The following is a 15,723-nucleotide window of genomic DNA, read 5'->3' on the forward strand; positions in this document are numbered from 1 at the left end:
AGCGGTTCTTCTCACAGTTGCACGTAGGGGCCCGCTAAGTCGTCACAGTCCGTGGGACGCCTCGTCCTCTCACACACACGTATTGACGAGGCAGCATGGACAAGGTAGAAACTCTAGTGAAAGAGCAGCAGCTTAAGGTGAGTTTGAACTGCACGGGGCTCCTTCAGCACTGACTTTTGAAACAGTCGGCAGCGCGGCCCCCTGACTGAACCTCGCTTTTAGTTTCGTTGTCCAAATGGTGCGTTACTTTGTTTATTCAGGGGCAGAGAAAGCGTGAATGCGTGCCGCTGTCTTGCCTTTGGGGACAGCTTGAGAGCCGTTTGTTTTCAGTGTTTGTAATTGTAGCCACGCTGCTATCTGTCAGCCATCGGCCCTGATGTAATGGAGAAGGGAAAGTGCTATTGTCTGGAGAGGCCTTCTGAACACCACTTGTTTTCTCTCATGTCATTAAGTGGGGCTCCAGACTTTGGCAGCGGGGCGCAGACTAAAGAAGTTCAATCAAAACCTTATGTTTTTAGTTTTTATTTGGGGAGGGGGAGGGGTCAGTCGTGAGTTCCCAGCAGCGAGATATCAGGGCGGATCTCCTGTAATACAAGTTTAAAAACAGCTTGGTGTTAGACTGAGATTTCCTCAGTGCTTTCTGCTTTTGTATCCCATCTTGGCTCAGACCCCCCCCCAGGGTCCAGCCTCCTACCCTGCCGTTCACTTGACATTCAGGGCACTTGCAGGGCTGAAACCTGAGCTAGTTTGTTTCCCACTGTCATGGTGCTAAAGTCAGAGGGGGGAAGGTGGGGGGGTGGGGGGGTGGGGGGGGGAGACATCTTATACTCATTACCACCCACCTGCTGACTCAGTGATACCACCCCGAGCCCATTTTCTCCTTAGCTCTTTCTGTGAAAGCACCATGACAGCAAAACAGTGATGAATGGATCCACATCTGAGCCGCGGGTCTCCGGCTGCACCGCGGGGAGCGAGAGGCGGAAAGAACGGAGGACAGTGGAGGGGCGGAGGTATTCAGACGGATGAATGACAATAAAAAGGCATTTCTGTTGTGTCCGGCCCTTTGTTAGCGTACCCTTACACTACCTCTGCTTTTTAATCTGGCTCATTGAACCAGGTGAGGTTCACACACTAGACTTTGGAATGTACCAAGTCTTCAGTATGCTGTTGACAAACACATACGCAGTCCATATTCATCTTTGGATTTCTTCTTTCCTTGGACATCTTTCCGTTTACCTAAAATGCATCCAATTAATTATCCCGATATTTAAGCTTAAATTATTCATTAATTAGAAAAATCTGCCATTTAAAAAGTCTTTTTATTAATTCAATTAAATTTCAGTTTTAAAGCAAATATGCTTTGACACTTGATAGCTTCGGACTGTTGGTAGATTTGATGACATCTCCAGGAAGTTGTAACAGGCATTTCCTCTGCTTTTTAACAAAAAAAAGCACCAAACGATTGGGCACATTGAGATGTTCTTGTTCCGCAATCCTCCCGCTTCCCTAAACACTCATCTTGTCCATGAGAAGGTAAGTAAGTAGGTAAAATGTATTTATAAAGCGCTTTTCGCAGACATAAGTCAGAAAGTGCTTAACAGGGCAGAAAATACAAACATGAAAAACGAAACGAGAACTAAAACAAAATTAAAACGTGGTTTAAAAGCAGGTCTAGGACATGGGTTTTACCCAAACGCCAGTCTAAAGAGGTGCGTTTTGAGCTGGTTTCTGAGTGCGTGGAGGTGACTCAGTCCTTCCCGTCACAGACTGTCACAGCCTCTGATCTGTAGTCTGTCATTTGTAAAGTCAGCCTCTAATCACCGCTGCTGTAACAGCGGACATTATACCGCCGTGCTGCCATAACGTCACCTGAGCCCCGCAGCCGTCCGTGTTCTGCTAATTACTGTAACACGCTAAGTGTCGGTTGTTCCTTTGGCTTTAACAGCATTGAGTTCCCCCGGCAGAGTGATGGAGGAACACTATAGCACCGTTTGACAACCATTCAAGGTGAAGGATGAACAAAGAGCTCCAACCTCTTTTCTCACAAAACTACGAATGCTTTCAAGTCAAAGTTTAGACAAAACAGTGTAGCTTATAAACAAGTATGGCACTGATAGCATGTGCACGGAATGACACAGTGAAAACTAAATGACCAAAACTTTCATTTTGATTGTAATATTGAGTTGAATTCTAAATAAATTGCTACGTATCGGGCCTCAGGATTCATCAACCTGTATTCTGTGTGCTATAGGAAATGACATATTATTATCCCCAAAGCAAATGCATGTGACAGCACAGATGTTTGCTGCAGCATGCGTGTGTGTGTGTGTGAGTGTGTGTGGTACTGTGGTAAAGATGCTTGTGTACATTTTCTTTGCTCCGTTATCTCAATGTTGGATGGAATGGATGTTTGTTGAGGCCAAGCCGCGGTGGGTTCGCTGCGTGTTGGACGGCAGGGACCTGTTCTTCCTGAAATCTCTTCATGTTGAGGGGCCACCGACCAGACATGGTCGGTACCATGTGGAGCCTCCTCCTTTACGGCTGCTTTAAGTGAAATGAGTCAGAGCCGTAACGAGAACAGCCTCGTGCCGCCCTGAGGCTTCCACACATTTCTCTCCCACTGCTTGAAAATATTCTCGCTGCTGAAGACGTGTCCGGCTCTCCAGCCCCCTCCCGCCTCGCTTCACATTTCCTCATTGGCTCCGTTTCTTTCTTGCCTTCTCTCTGCTTTCATCACACCGACTCACCAGCTCTCCCCATCTCCTGTGATTGCCTTTTCAGTGATGTTAATGGCTGCGATCGTGTGTTTCTTCAAAATAAAAGCTTGTTTGCGGTTGCTCAGCTCAGATTTTGTCCTCACAGGGCGGGAGAATGAACCTCACATTTGTGTGATTGTTCAGAGGCTGTGTGGGCCGGAGGAGGCACAGTGGCAGTGACACTGCATCATTGTGGTCTGGTCATGCTCTCCATTCTGCAGGATGCTTTGTCAAAACCTTCTTTTGCTTTAGCTGGAATATCTTTCTTCATTGAGACGTTATTTCTAATAGGCCAGTTAGTGTCCATGATGCCAGACAGAGCGGTTGATTGTGTTAGCAACTATAGATGGCATTTGAAATGATATCCATCACTTCCTCTGGTGAGTTTGTGCTTTCATGTAACAAAGAAGACAGACTTCCTCGCAAAGTTAATACGTTTACGCGTCTCTCCGAGTCGGTGTTACCTCACGGTGTGCTCTACATAAGCATAGAAAAGTGGGTGCAGCCGTCACGCAGACCAGGGCTTTAATTGTACTGAGAAATCTTTCCGAGATGAGTTTCCTGCTTGCTGTGTCAGGCCGCCTCTTAAGAGCCCATCTTTACTCATATCCTGAGATGAGGCGTGTCAGGGTGGAGTGAAAGTGCTGCAACGCTGTTCAGACCGCTTGAAAAACTGTTAATGCTGCAAGCTGGAAAAAAAAAGCCCACGTAGATATTTCAGCTAATTTAGGTGATACAGTGAAAGTACTTCTGTATCAAAAGCCCTCTGAGGCCTTTACCCCCTATACGCATAAAGGATTGCAAATATTCGAGCATCAGCGCAAAAACCTTTTGTTTGCAAAAGAGAATAAAACTCAGAGTCCTTGTGGGCTGTTAAGACGTGAACGTGTTTGCTCTTCATCCAGTGGAATAAAAGCAGCCGAGGAGCTCAAATAGCTAATAGAGAAGATGTAGTAGGAGACACGACGTCGTCCATGCCGAGACCTTAACTCTCATGCATTCATTGAAGTGTTTTCTTATTCTAGAAAATAATAAGAACGCTGAAAGAACGAGTCCCAAAGGAATCATCTTTTGTCGATGGAACCAGTGCGATGCTAACTTACTGGTTGGCCTACAGACACAACGTCGTCCCTGAACTTTTACTTCTGGTGTTGAATAGTTCCTCAGGGAATGAGGTAGTGTTCCCTTTACCATAGCTTTGTCTGGAGGAAAGCATGCCATCAACCTTTGTGTTTATCTGTGTCCAACATCAGCAGACCATTCCGGAGAAACACAATGCTGTGGTTAAAAATAGCAACCCCCCCCCCCCCTCATTGGCTGCACCGTCCGTACACGTCCGCACGACTTATGGCACCTTCCTGCAGTATCTAAGTTTAGGTGAGCTGTTGCAGTGAGCAGGGGAATACATTACATCAGCAACACGGACGAGAACCACGCTCTTTGTTTACCTGGAGGGGAAACAAGTGGTCTGAGACTCAAAAGAGAAGTGCAATACAGGGTTGGCATATAGCCAGATGGAGGGATTTGACTTGTCGCCTGAAGCTGAGTAATTAAACTGTAGGTGTAGTGAGACAAAGAGCCACTGCAGAAGAAGCAGAAGCCTGATATGACACTGACAGTACAAGGAAGATCTATTGATGGACTGAAACTGTGAGCGAGTCACACCAGTTTGGGTCTAAGTGTAAACCACATGAAATGTGTTCAATCTGGTCTGTCATTTACAACCATGGTGTTCGCCAGCAGACTTAATTACTAGCATGTTTGCGTGCGTGCTATTCTTCCCGCTCAAGTTCCGGCAGCTACAGTGTGATTAAACTCAAAGACTGACACCTATTGGCAAGGAAGTGTAGTCGTCATAAAAGGTAGTATTTTGACTATTTTTGTTGGAGACCAGGCTTGGCCTGGTGGCATTTTAACACCATTTATGCCATTAACGCCATTTTAACACCATTAACGCCATTTTAACACCATCAACGCCATTTTAACACCATTAACGCCATTTTAACACCATTTAATTTAATGACAATATAATAGAATGATAATGCAAGTACACTCTTTCAAGCAGCAATTCACTTTTAATTATTAAAAGGTATTCAGCCAGTGGAATGTGAACAAAAAATATAAATATCTTAAATTAATAAACATAAATTAAATAAATTTCAACATTCTGCGCTGACGCCTAAGTCTCATGGCAGGAAAAGCCCTGCTGCTTATTCTCATGTTGGCTAAAATGCTGTCTTAAGTAAACAAACCTGCACGTAAACACAACGGGCAATATCGAGGTCGGCTACAATGAGGTCATCTCCGTATATGGTACGGCCTATTGTTGTGACAGGCCTGCTCTCCATACAGATCCTTTAGATTTGAGTTTTTCAAGAATTAAGACCAAGATACGTATTGACGGTAAGTTTTACAGTTGGAAAACAAAGTAAAATCGAGTCAAGTTCATTTTATTCATAACTCAATAACACAAAACCCACAAATTAGCTTCAAGGGGCTTTACGATCTACACGGCATACCGTCTGTCCTCAGACCTTTGATTCAGATAAGGACACACTCCCTCGAAAAACCCCTTTAAACAAGGAAAAAAGATCTCAAGGACAGACCTCAACACCAGTCATATCTGTGCTGCAATTTCTTGCTACTTAGGATCATGGACACCAGTACATCAGCAATAAGCTAATATTGGCAGATACAAACATCAGGTCAGTCGGTGCAATTATACTGATTCATTTCTCCATCAATACCCCTTTTGTTTCAGTCGTCATCTCCATGTAAAGGTATCAAGAGACGGCCTATCTCAGACAAATGACTTCCAACCCGCTCACTGAATAAACGAGCCGACGGCCTGCTGTTGCACTCTGGTACATGAAGTGTCGCTGCGGTTCACGCAACGCTTTCCTTAATTCCAGAGAACGCGTTGTATACGATTCCTGCATCATCTGTCAAGCAAGGAAGGCCGTGTGCCAGTCATAGAATGTCTGGTGTCCCGTTGCACAATAATACAAGAAAAGAGTTCCCGCTTTGTGAAATCAAGCACTCTTTAGATGCCAGTTTGTAGGACTTTTACAGAGCCTAAAAGAATGCTTCCGTACGTTTATTCCATGAATGAGTGGACCGCCCTTCCAGTCACTATGACTCACAACAGCAACTTCCTGTTGCTCAAACCGCCATGTATCTTATCGAGTTAGGGAACCGGCGACTCATACATGAAGCTGTTCTCGACGCCACCACACACTCCTAACGTTTCTATAAATATCCACATGGTATGCAAACAAGAGCTCTTACACATAAGGTCACCCACCGCCCCAAAACAGCTGCTCGAGTTCTGCAGAACGTCGGCGTGTACGTTAGTGTGAGTTTGACTGTGAGCATGCTTTTGTTTTGTTCTTTCTGTGAATCACTTTGCGGATAGATATATATATATATATATATCACCTGACATCAGTCCTCAGCACTGATGTGTTAAATTGTCATTTAGGGGGCCGACAAACCCGTTTCAGCCTTAAATAACCCGATAGAGAAATAGCTGAGGGCAGCAATCACTCAACAGCAAGCCACTCAAGATAAAGTCCAACAATAAGACATTTTAACCAAAATAATGAGACTCATCAGCCCCCACGCTTCTGTTTTGTTCTACATTTTTGAGGATTCTCAGAGAACAGCAGCCGGGCTATGGAGGCTTTGTTCTTGCACAAAGCGCGGTGTGTGTTTGAGAGAGGGTTCGGCATCTCCCGCAAATAATTGTTCTTGCTGCTGGCCGCCCACTGGACGCTCGGTGGATCTCAGTGGCTCTTGCTGTACTCACTCATCTCTCTATCTCTCTCTGCTGTGGTCAGTAAGAAGTACAAGGCTTTGGATAATGACTAGAACAACTCAAACAGCAATGGGAATTTTGCTACAGCGTTGCTTCATTCGATGAGGCAGGGTTCGTTTATAAGAATTGGCAGGACTAGCTGCCTAATGATGCTTTTGAATGAATGCAGTTTCCTCCTCACCCTTTTTCTTTCTCGCTGCAGTTTGTCAGAAATATCTCATTCATTCATGTTTACCATAATGGTTCTAATAGACAAGCGCATGAAAACCACACTGAAACCACCTTCTCTCTTTTTTACGAACACAATATAGGCCTATGGGTGTCACACAATCAGTACTTGTTTTTTGTTGTTGATGGCTTATTCACTGCCATATTTACATGTTGTTATTAGTCAGCGGTTTCCTGTCCATCCCCCTCAGTCTACCAATGAAGCGACTCCTTTTTTGCTCTCCTCTTGTGTTTTTAATGGCGCGTTGATCTTTACTGTGATCACCAGAGCAGCACACCGACCTCTGCAGAGGTGCTGAGGCCGTAATGAAGCAGGAAGTGGCCCCGGGAGTGTTTCTTCAGAGGTTTGAAAAACAGTGCGATCCTGTTATCACCAACCTTGTTGTAAAATGGTTCTGCTCACTTCCTTTGCAACCCGACACCGGATCCGTCTTGATCCGTGATCTCACTATCTCACCTTTCATCCTCTAGGACAGACATGACCGTGTCAAGTGGTTGTTATTTACCGGTAGTGCTTTTATTGTGGACGTTGCATTCAGGGTCAAGCATCAATACCTTTTTTCTGACAATGAACACGTACAGAAGGTTTAAATATTTTTTATCTTCAGTTACTGTAGATGTTTCATAGTTAAATAAATCCAGTAGTTTTTAGATTCCAACATCTGCACTGGTTTGATTCTTTTTTCTTGGTTGTTACGTCTATAGGCGATGACCAGGACATGGGAATAATATGAAACGGTGTCCGCCTGCACCAGGCTCACCTCTGTCTTGTGTTAGCGCTCTGTCTATGTCAAGCAGAGAGGAAAGAGGAAACTTCAGTGTTGGGGATGCAGGTCAATGGGCCCTCAACGTGGGTGAAATCAAGAGATCTGATCTGGATTGGTCGCTAAATAAAGTGCATTAGTTGAGATTAACTAGCAGTCTAAATCATTAAACTGCCCCAATAATCTCCATCAGCAGTTGGAGGGTTGGAGGTCAGGAGGCTGATCCTTAAACAAGCATGCGTTTGTTTTCTTACAGCACACGGGCAGCCGACATACATTCAGTACATGTCTCCTTTGTTCTCCGCTTGAACCTGTTTCCCATTTCCTGGATGATGAAAAAAAATTAAATATTTAGCTGCGCTGTTCCATTTATTTTCTTTCATGTACTACCACAATAGTACATGCATCCCAGCCAGTGGGGTTGTGTCCTGAAAAAACAAGCAGAGCGGGGCCGGCCGGTTTCCTGAAGGGATCCCCCACTTACTCCCTCCTGCAGGAACAAGGTCAGGTGTCAGAGGCCGCAGATGACAGAATGGAAGTCAGGGTTGAAGCAGGAGTTATTAGTCTTAAGTGTGTGTGTGGGTGTGGCGTAGGAGGAGGTTTTTAAAAAATATTCCTCCGCAGGTTTGAGTATGGGTTTAGGAACTGTTCAGCCAACGGTGACAGCATTACGGACCCAACACTGTTTGATTTGCAGACAGTGAACACACTTCTTTTGATCGATTCGAAAGAGTTTCTACCAGGAACTACTCAATGTACAATAACCTGCATGACAAGAGGTCGATCCAAAGAACCACGGGCTCTGCGTCGGACACACTTCCACATAATGTGTTGTTGTCTTTGATACTTGCTCCACTCACATTCATAATTTATTGAGCAGCTTTTCCTGTCGGAGCTGGAGAATTGCTTTGCTCGTGTCTTTTTTTTTCCATTTTACTCGAGCAACCTCTCTCCCGTCTGATATCAGCAACGGTTCATGACTCGTCTAGTTGCGGATCCTAACCTTTATTTTATAAACTTCTTATTATATTTGAAATATGGTAAAGTTAAGAGTTCATGAGACCCCAGCAGCAGTAGGATAATCCCCCCCCCTCTCTTAAAATGAATCCCCTCCCATGTAATCCCGCCTCTCCTGTTATTTTTCCTCCTTTCAACCCCCCTCCCTCTGCTTTTCCGCTCTCCCTCACTATCCTCCTCACCCATCCCACTTACTCCACCTTACGCCTGATGGAGCATTGAGCCTGAACGCTGTGGGCAGCCGTGGCCTCAGATTCAGTGTGTGTGTGTGTGAGAGAGGCAGCCAGCGTATCGGCTCCTCTCCTGCTCTCTGGGATACCTCGCTCCTTCCAGACAATCGTGGAGTTGCTTGCTACAACTGTGCAGTCTCTGTGTGGGAGTCAGCGGACATTGTTCCAAATCTGCACTTGGGATACCTTGGAAATGGTCTCGTGGAAGCCTTCTCTGACCTAACCTCAGCCTTTTGTTGTGCTGCTCCCGAGGAGGGGGGGGGGGGGAAGGAGGCACAATTTGATGGACATTTTCTGGATTTGGATATTTCAAAAGGGTACACGTTCCACACGCTGGATAAGATGTTGCCCCTGCAGAAAAGGGTAATCAGAGTTATGTTTGTGGAGGAGAGCGGGGGGGGGGGGGGGGTTGTTTGTGCATGATGTGGCTGCAGTGACGTGAGCCGTGCTCACAAGTGATAATGAAACAATTCTGTTTGATGACTTTAACTTGCACTTATGTCTGAGCATGCTCTCGGGCATTAATAAAAGGGGAAAGAGGAGCTTGTTGTGGGAAAAATGTAGAACAAAAACAGAAGCGTGTGACTGATGAGTGGGGGCTGATGAGTCTCATTATTTTGGTTAAAATGTCTTATTGTTGGGCTTTATCTTGAGTGGATTGCTCATTGAAACGGCCGAACAATGCACGACTGGAAAGTCCCTCCCATTCAAAGTGCTCTCCATTGTTGTCCTTGAGTGCTTCGATTGGGTCGTTTTAATTTGCTGCTTCAGAAAGGTGTCTGAGGGGATTTCATCCCACTCGATAACGACACGCGGCTCCGACAGTAAACCGTCCTGGACAATCGGCGCGCTCCAGTTCTAGGAACGAATTCAGCAAAGACGCCTCCGAGTGCTGCATGACGGTGGAGGCTGAAGCGTCGCTCTCGTGTAACTGTTCATCGCCACGACCGCTTCCTGTGTCTTTGATATGAACGCGCTTTTAGTGCAGAGATGCTTGGAGCTCTCGTAGAGCACATCTACGTGGTTTGCTCAGAGAAAATCTGACGAAAAGCTTTTGCGGGCCGACACTTCACATACCGAGTGTGAAGTGTAGAGGAACCGTGAGCTGGACTCCAGACATGGGAGAGGAGAGGATGGGGGACTGTTGGAGTCACACCAAGGTTGTTTTGTTTTTGGTTCATCTTTAAAATTGTTTCCGAGTTGATCGTTTGAAAGTAACCATATGATCGTCGGTAAAGATCAGCCGGAGTGTGTGTGTGTTCTTTGCAGATGCAAGTGCTCTCGATGTCAAGACGTGACCTCGGCCAGCTCGCGGCTCATTTTTTCCTCACAAGTCATGAGCAAATCATGAATAATGAGTTCAGCCCCAGCAGCTGTATTTGGTTATCAGGCTGTTAAGTTGTCTGCTTCTACTATGAGCTACACTGCACCCTCTGTAACAAGGCTGCACTTAAAGACGATACGAAGGATTTCAAGAGATATCTGCAACTTAGAGAACGTCAGTCACAGGCCAGGGAGGGTCGCAGGTGTTTAATGCATGTTGCGAAGCAGTGAGAGTAGGTCACATGCTTCTCTGATCAGTGGTTTAGAATAAAACGCATTGACCGACACCGAGATACAATGTCCTCATGTGATGATTACATCTTTCACTAGGTTCCTCTTCCTTGTTTCTTGTATACTTGATTGCGTCAGATTGCCGTCTCCCTTGTATTCAAGTGATTTAATCATTTCGTCTCCTTCTTTCTTCTTCTTCTGCAGGATCAGTTTGACAACTTGGAGAAGCATACACAGTGGGGGATCGAGTTTGTGGAGAAGTACACCAAATTTGTCAAGGAGAGATCAGAGATCGAGACCAGCTATGCAAAACAAATTAGGTGAGTGGCTCAAGCTGACTTATGAATCCATATTCAGGGTTCGATGGAGAGGAAGAACCCCACCCTTCTGCAGCAGGACGTGACCCGCTGAAGTGTCCTTGGAACAGGAGACTGAATCCTCAACCACTTGTTGAGAGTGACCTCTGACCTCCCTCTGGAGGGGGAAACCGACACAGGAATACATTAGCAGAGTTATATTTATAAGCACAATTGCTTTGTGCACGTGTAGATGTAAATAAACAGGCATTAAAAGGATTCATATTTCCTCCTCCTCCATCTTTCTCTCTCTTCGACTGTGTACAGTCTTTCTGCCTTCCTCTCTCTCACTCTCTTGTGCATGCACGCTGTCTGCTGTTGCTAGCTTCTGCTTCAGGCAAGAGGAAGTTAGGTTGTGGGGGGGGGATGTGGGTGGAGCTTGTGTTTCCATAGAGACTAGTAGGTATCAGCATTATCAAGCTCAGGTCTGACCCAGATTCTTTTTTTCAGTTTTTCCTCCAACCACAAGTGTCGGCCCGCCCCCTTCCTATTCTCCCCCGTCACACACACACACACACACGCACACGCACAGTTTGGTGCAGTCATTGATTCTCTACAGTGATGCACTGAGAGCATCCAACTCCTCCCAACACAGTAGGAGATACCCCCCACAAATCCCCAATCCTCATCTTTAAAGAGGCCTGGCAATATGGCTAATGCTGTAAGTATTGAACCCCCCCCCCCACCGTTTCACAGTGACCGGCCAATAACGATCTAGTATTCACATAGCAACAGATCCTCCACGGGCCACACCACTCCTCTTTTAGAGAATTAAGTCCGCTTGAGATGATAGGACTAGCCGTCTGTGTTTACATGCATGCATTACCCGTCCAGCACATCTCAGAGAATACCACGCATCAAACAGATGTATTCATTTTCACCCGAATGCTATTTTGTTCTTTCTCTTTGCATCTCATAAACAATGTTAAACCTATTGAGAGAAAGTATTCCAGTGCATTCATACCCCTTTTAGCACCGTGCTTAAACTTCCTTCTCTTCATGTGGACAGCTTCTGCATGATTCTTAATTTGATCCTAAATAAATTACTAGAAAAATTGTGTTTTTAACAAATAATGTCCAAAAACATACGCACTCACAGATTCACTGTTGCATTTCAATACGTGCAGATATCCCACAATTAGTCTGTGTACAGTGTGTTTGACAAAAGAACGGGGGGGGGGGGGGTGGACTCATCTTAGCAGGTTGGCTTCCATAGAACTTCAGGCTCCACAGATGGTGCGGATGTTTTCAGTCAATGTGCTTACGCAGAGGGCCCGCTGTCAGACTGGGTCTGTTATCTACACACACACACATGCATGCACATTGGCACGCTTGTCAGAAAAAGGCTGAAATGAGGAAATTAGTACGTACTGACAGGATAGCCTGAGTCAGAGGGTTCCTGTGTGGGACACTGATCTTCTTTGTTGTGGGGCTACTTGGACAAATCACAGGACTAATTATGCCTTTAGTTTTAAATCAACTTAGCTCATGAATGCAAGCTTACCGGTAATCTAACGGGGGACGCTCAAACCAGAAGAAACGGCGGGCTGCTGGATCTAATAAAGTAATGGAATGGGCCCTTTGATCGAGTCCTCTTTTCTCTCATCCGTGTTGTCGGGGAGATTATTCCTTCTGTTCTCCTTTCAGAGAGTAACAGGCTCTTACACGGTAGACATTCTGACACATTTTTAAAAACAAATCATGTCACAGTATTGCCAATGCTGGCTGACTGGGACATGAAATTATGAATCTGTTAATAAATAAGTAAGGAAAATAATTGGCAGCTATTTGATAATCAGTGAACAGTTTACATGTTTCTCCTTCTCTTGTCTGAAAGTAAATGTAATATATTTGGGTTTTGGAGTGTTGATTGGACAAAATACGACATGATTGTAAAAAAATATTTTTTTCAAATGATTAACCAAGAATATAATCAGTAGATTGATACAATTATAATCATAGACTGTATATAAGAAGTGGACTTATTCATCGTGACGTCACCCATGGGTTTGTGGTCGTTGTGAAGCTTCGAGTTCGGGCAATTTCGCCATCGCCATCTTTTATGACGGCCGTCGCCAGCTTGACTTTTTGCAACCGTTGAACGGAAGTTACTATATTTGGAATGCGAAGGAGTGACGTAGAGACGATGTAGACAGCTCTGGTAGCGGCAGCGACCTGTCAATCACAGTAAGCCCGCCCTAAAGCAGACTTTGTTTTGACTTAAAACTACACGACATAGCCTACAATCCTCCCCAATCGAACGTCATCTCTGGCTATTGCACCGCTTCGTACCATTTCTACCGCACACTGCACTAAGCCATGAATAATCCTCTTCCACTGCGTCGATGTAAACACAATGCTTCAGTCTGGTCATTGCAGGGCAATGCATTAATGCCTCCCCCTCCTCCACATTCCAGTCTGGCATAATCCATAACACAGTGGGAATAAAGTCCTGCTAACAAAGGAGACTGGGTGAGGGGGGGGGGGGGTCTGTCTTTATTGCGGTTACAGTGTAAAGTAGCCACGTGGTATCATCTTCCAGACAGACACACACACACACACACACACACACACACACACACACACACACACACACACACACACACCTGACAGCGGTTATTTCACTCTCCTAATTAAGCTGCTAGCCTTATTTTGACAGGCTTGTTAAATATGTTATTGAGGTGAGCGGGCAAATACAATCTGTCACATGACATGTGCCTGTGAGTGACTGAATGAGTTAGTGGGAACTAGCACTATAATTAGAGATGGGGTGAGAAGGACAGGGAGAGAGATAGACAGACAGATAAATCTGCCTAGCAACAGTGCAAACACCACCAGGGAGGAGAGGCGTGGTGGGGGATGAGAGCAGAGCGAGACACACAGTTGTTTTTTTTAACACGTGTATTATTTATCACAGTAGGAATTTGCATGCGCTGTTTTACAACATGTACAAGCGGAGGCGTAAAGATTCCATCAGTGAACACAGCGCTGGAGGGCCGTACCCAATAGTTTGAAGCTTAAACATAAATGAACATAAATCTCAAGATGCCCACTGCTCCTCATGCTCAGGATGGGTTACATGCAGGTCTAATTCCATGCATGTACCATTTCATGTACAAAATTAAGCGACAGTAATATTATTAGCATCAAAATATTTGTAGAGTAAGATTCCAGTGGTGGCAGAGTAGGATCGTTTCTGACGAACAAAATATTTTAATCTCACAAAATATTCTGCTTCAATCCATAGTTTTTAAAAAAACAACATTTTGAGTTTGCTCTCCCGCTTGCTGCACACAAAGGGAGACACGCAGCTGTAATAACAGGGCGCTCTAGCAGCAATCTAACAGTTGTGCCGCTCTGTATTTTAGTTTTCGTGCACCACTTGGCTGCTCTTTAATTCGACAAAAGATCCCGAAGGCATAAGCACACAACGCGCACCCAAATCCATCAGAGCACAGTGCACGTTATTATGCTCTGCTGACAGAGTCGCCATCGAACGGAGCATCAGCACAGCTAGCTGGTGAGCGTTTAACACCGTCACGATGAAACGAACGTGACACGGTGTACTGTAACCTGTCAAACTGCACCACGGTTCCCAACAATATCAATTCACCGACAGCGTGTACAGTGACATATTCCCTTTCATCGCTACACAACATCTACATTTTTCCTTCTCCTCCTCGTCACACTGAGGTCATCTCGTGCCACTAACATGCAGCCAGAGTCAAAACAAGGCCAACGGCTGCATATTGAAAAGCACGCTTGCTACTGCTGACTGCTTCCGCATGCATAGACTCCTGGGGGGCATGATTCATGACCTGAAGAGAGGAGAGGGGGATGTAGTGGGAGCGGCAGAAAGCACTCTGCTGGATTGAATGGTGTACTGGATGATGCTGTGGCAGGTCCATAAGGGCAGTGTCAGGGAAACATAATGGGAATGGTGCAGCACCCGTCTGCAGGCCGGGCTCTTCAGGAAGATGCCGTCGCTAATGTCTGACCAGTCTGAACTCTTTTGTCCTCGCAGGAATTTATCAAAGAAGTATCAACCCAAGAAGAACTCGAGAGAAGAGGATGAGAGCAAGTAAGTGAACAGATAGATGAAATATTTTATATGTTTCGGACAATACGCTGACAGGCATTTTCTGTCTGGCGGAGGATAAACATGACCACCTGTATAACGGCGAGTTGATGTTTTTACTGGCAGAATTTGGTTATTGTCGGACAGGGCCAGTTTCCAGTCTTTATGCTAAGCTAAGCTAACTGCTAGCTGTAGCCTTGTATCTCACCTTATTCTCAGACAGAAAACAAAAAGGGTATTTCCCAAAAATGTCCCACCATTGACCCAAGTGATCCAAGTTACTATACTGTTATTTGTTAACGCGATCGCTGTGTTCGTGTCTGCCTTTTTGCAACCATCTTTCCTCTGACATCACTTCCTGTCTCTCACCAGGTACACCTTCTGTCGAGCCTTCGTGACGTCCCTGAACGAGTTGAATGACTACGCGGGCCAACACGAGGTTATAGCGGAGAACCTGACGTCGCAAATCATCAGCGAGCTTTCACGCTACCTGCAGGAGCTCAAGTCTGAGAGAAAATTGGTGGGACATATTTTTATATTGCGCTCTTTTTCACATTCAATGTCGCTAGTTCCTCCTCATCTTGTCATTGTGCCCATGCCAGTGCTTTTAATGAAACTTTAGACAGAAGGATACGGATTCTGTAAAGGATAAAAAGAGACACCGGCCTACGAGAAGGAGCTCATTCCCTCTGCATACTCACTGAGGTCATCGCTGAGTAAATATAGATACACCCCGAAGGCTCGCCAGAAGTGCAGAACGTGACTGACCGAGTCCTTTTTATCGAACAAAGTCACCGTCTCTCTCCATCATTACAGGCTTATTTCTCTCTTTTATGAATCATTTCACAAAAGACTTGATGCACCGCGCACTGTTCTTAAATGCTGAAGTCACTTTCGTCCTCACCATTACAAAGTGATTTAGA

At 45.3% G+C, this 15,723-nt stretch overlaps 1 protein-coding gene across 16 annotated transcripts in view; it reads left to right on the forward strand.

The window, feature by feature from the left end:
• Positions 1–15,723, forward strand: part of fnbp1b (formin binding protein 1b) — a 48,719-nt gene that overhangs the window by 3,854 nt on the left and 29,142 nt on the right. For all 16 annotated transcript variants that reach the window (XM_079289644.1, XM_079289643.1, XM_079289634.1 and 13 more), the window contains exons 2-4: positions 10,571–10,686; positions 14,747–14,803; positions 15,173–15,320. In XM_079289644.1, coding sequence (XP_079145770.1) covers positions 10,571–10,686; positions 14,747–14,803; positions 15,173–15,320 — 321 coding nt within the window. The remainder of the gene's footprint in view (positions 1–10,570; positions 10,687–14,746; positions 14,804–15,172; positions 15,321–15,723) is intronic.

This window comes from Melanostigma gelatinosum, assembly GCF_949748355.1.
Source record: "Melanostigma gelatinosum genome assembly, chromosome: 18".
Lineage (NCBI taxonomy): Eukaryota > Metazoa > Chordata > Actinopteri > Perciformes > Zoarcidae > Melanostigma > Melanostigma gelatinosum.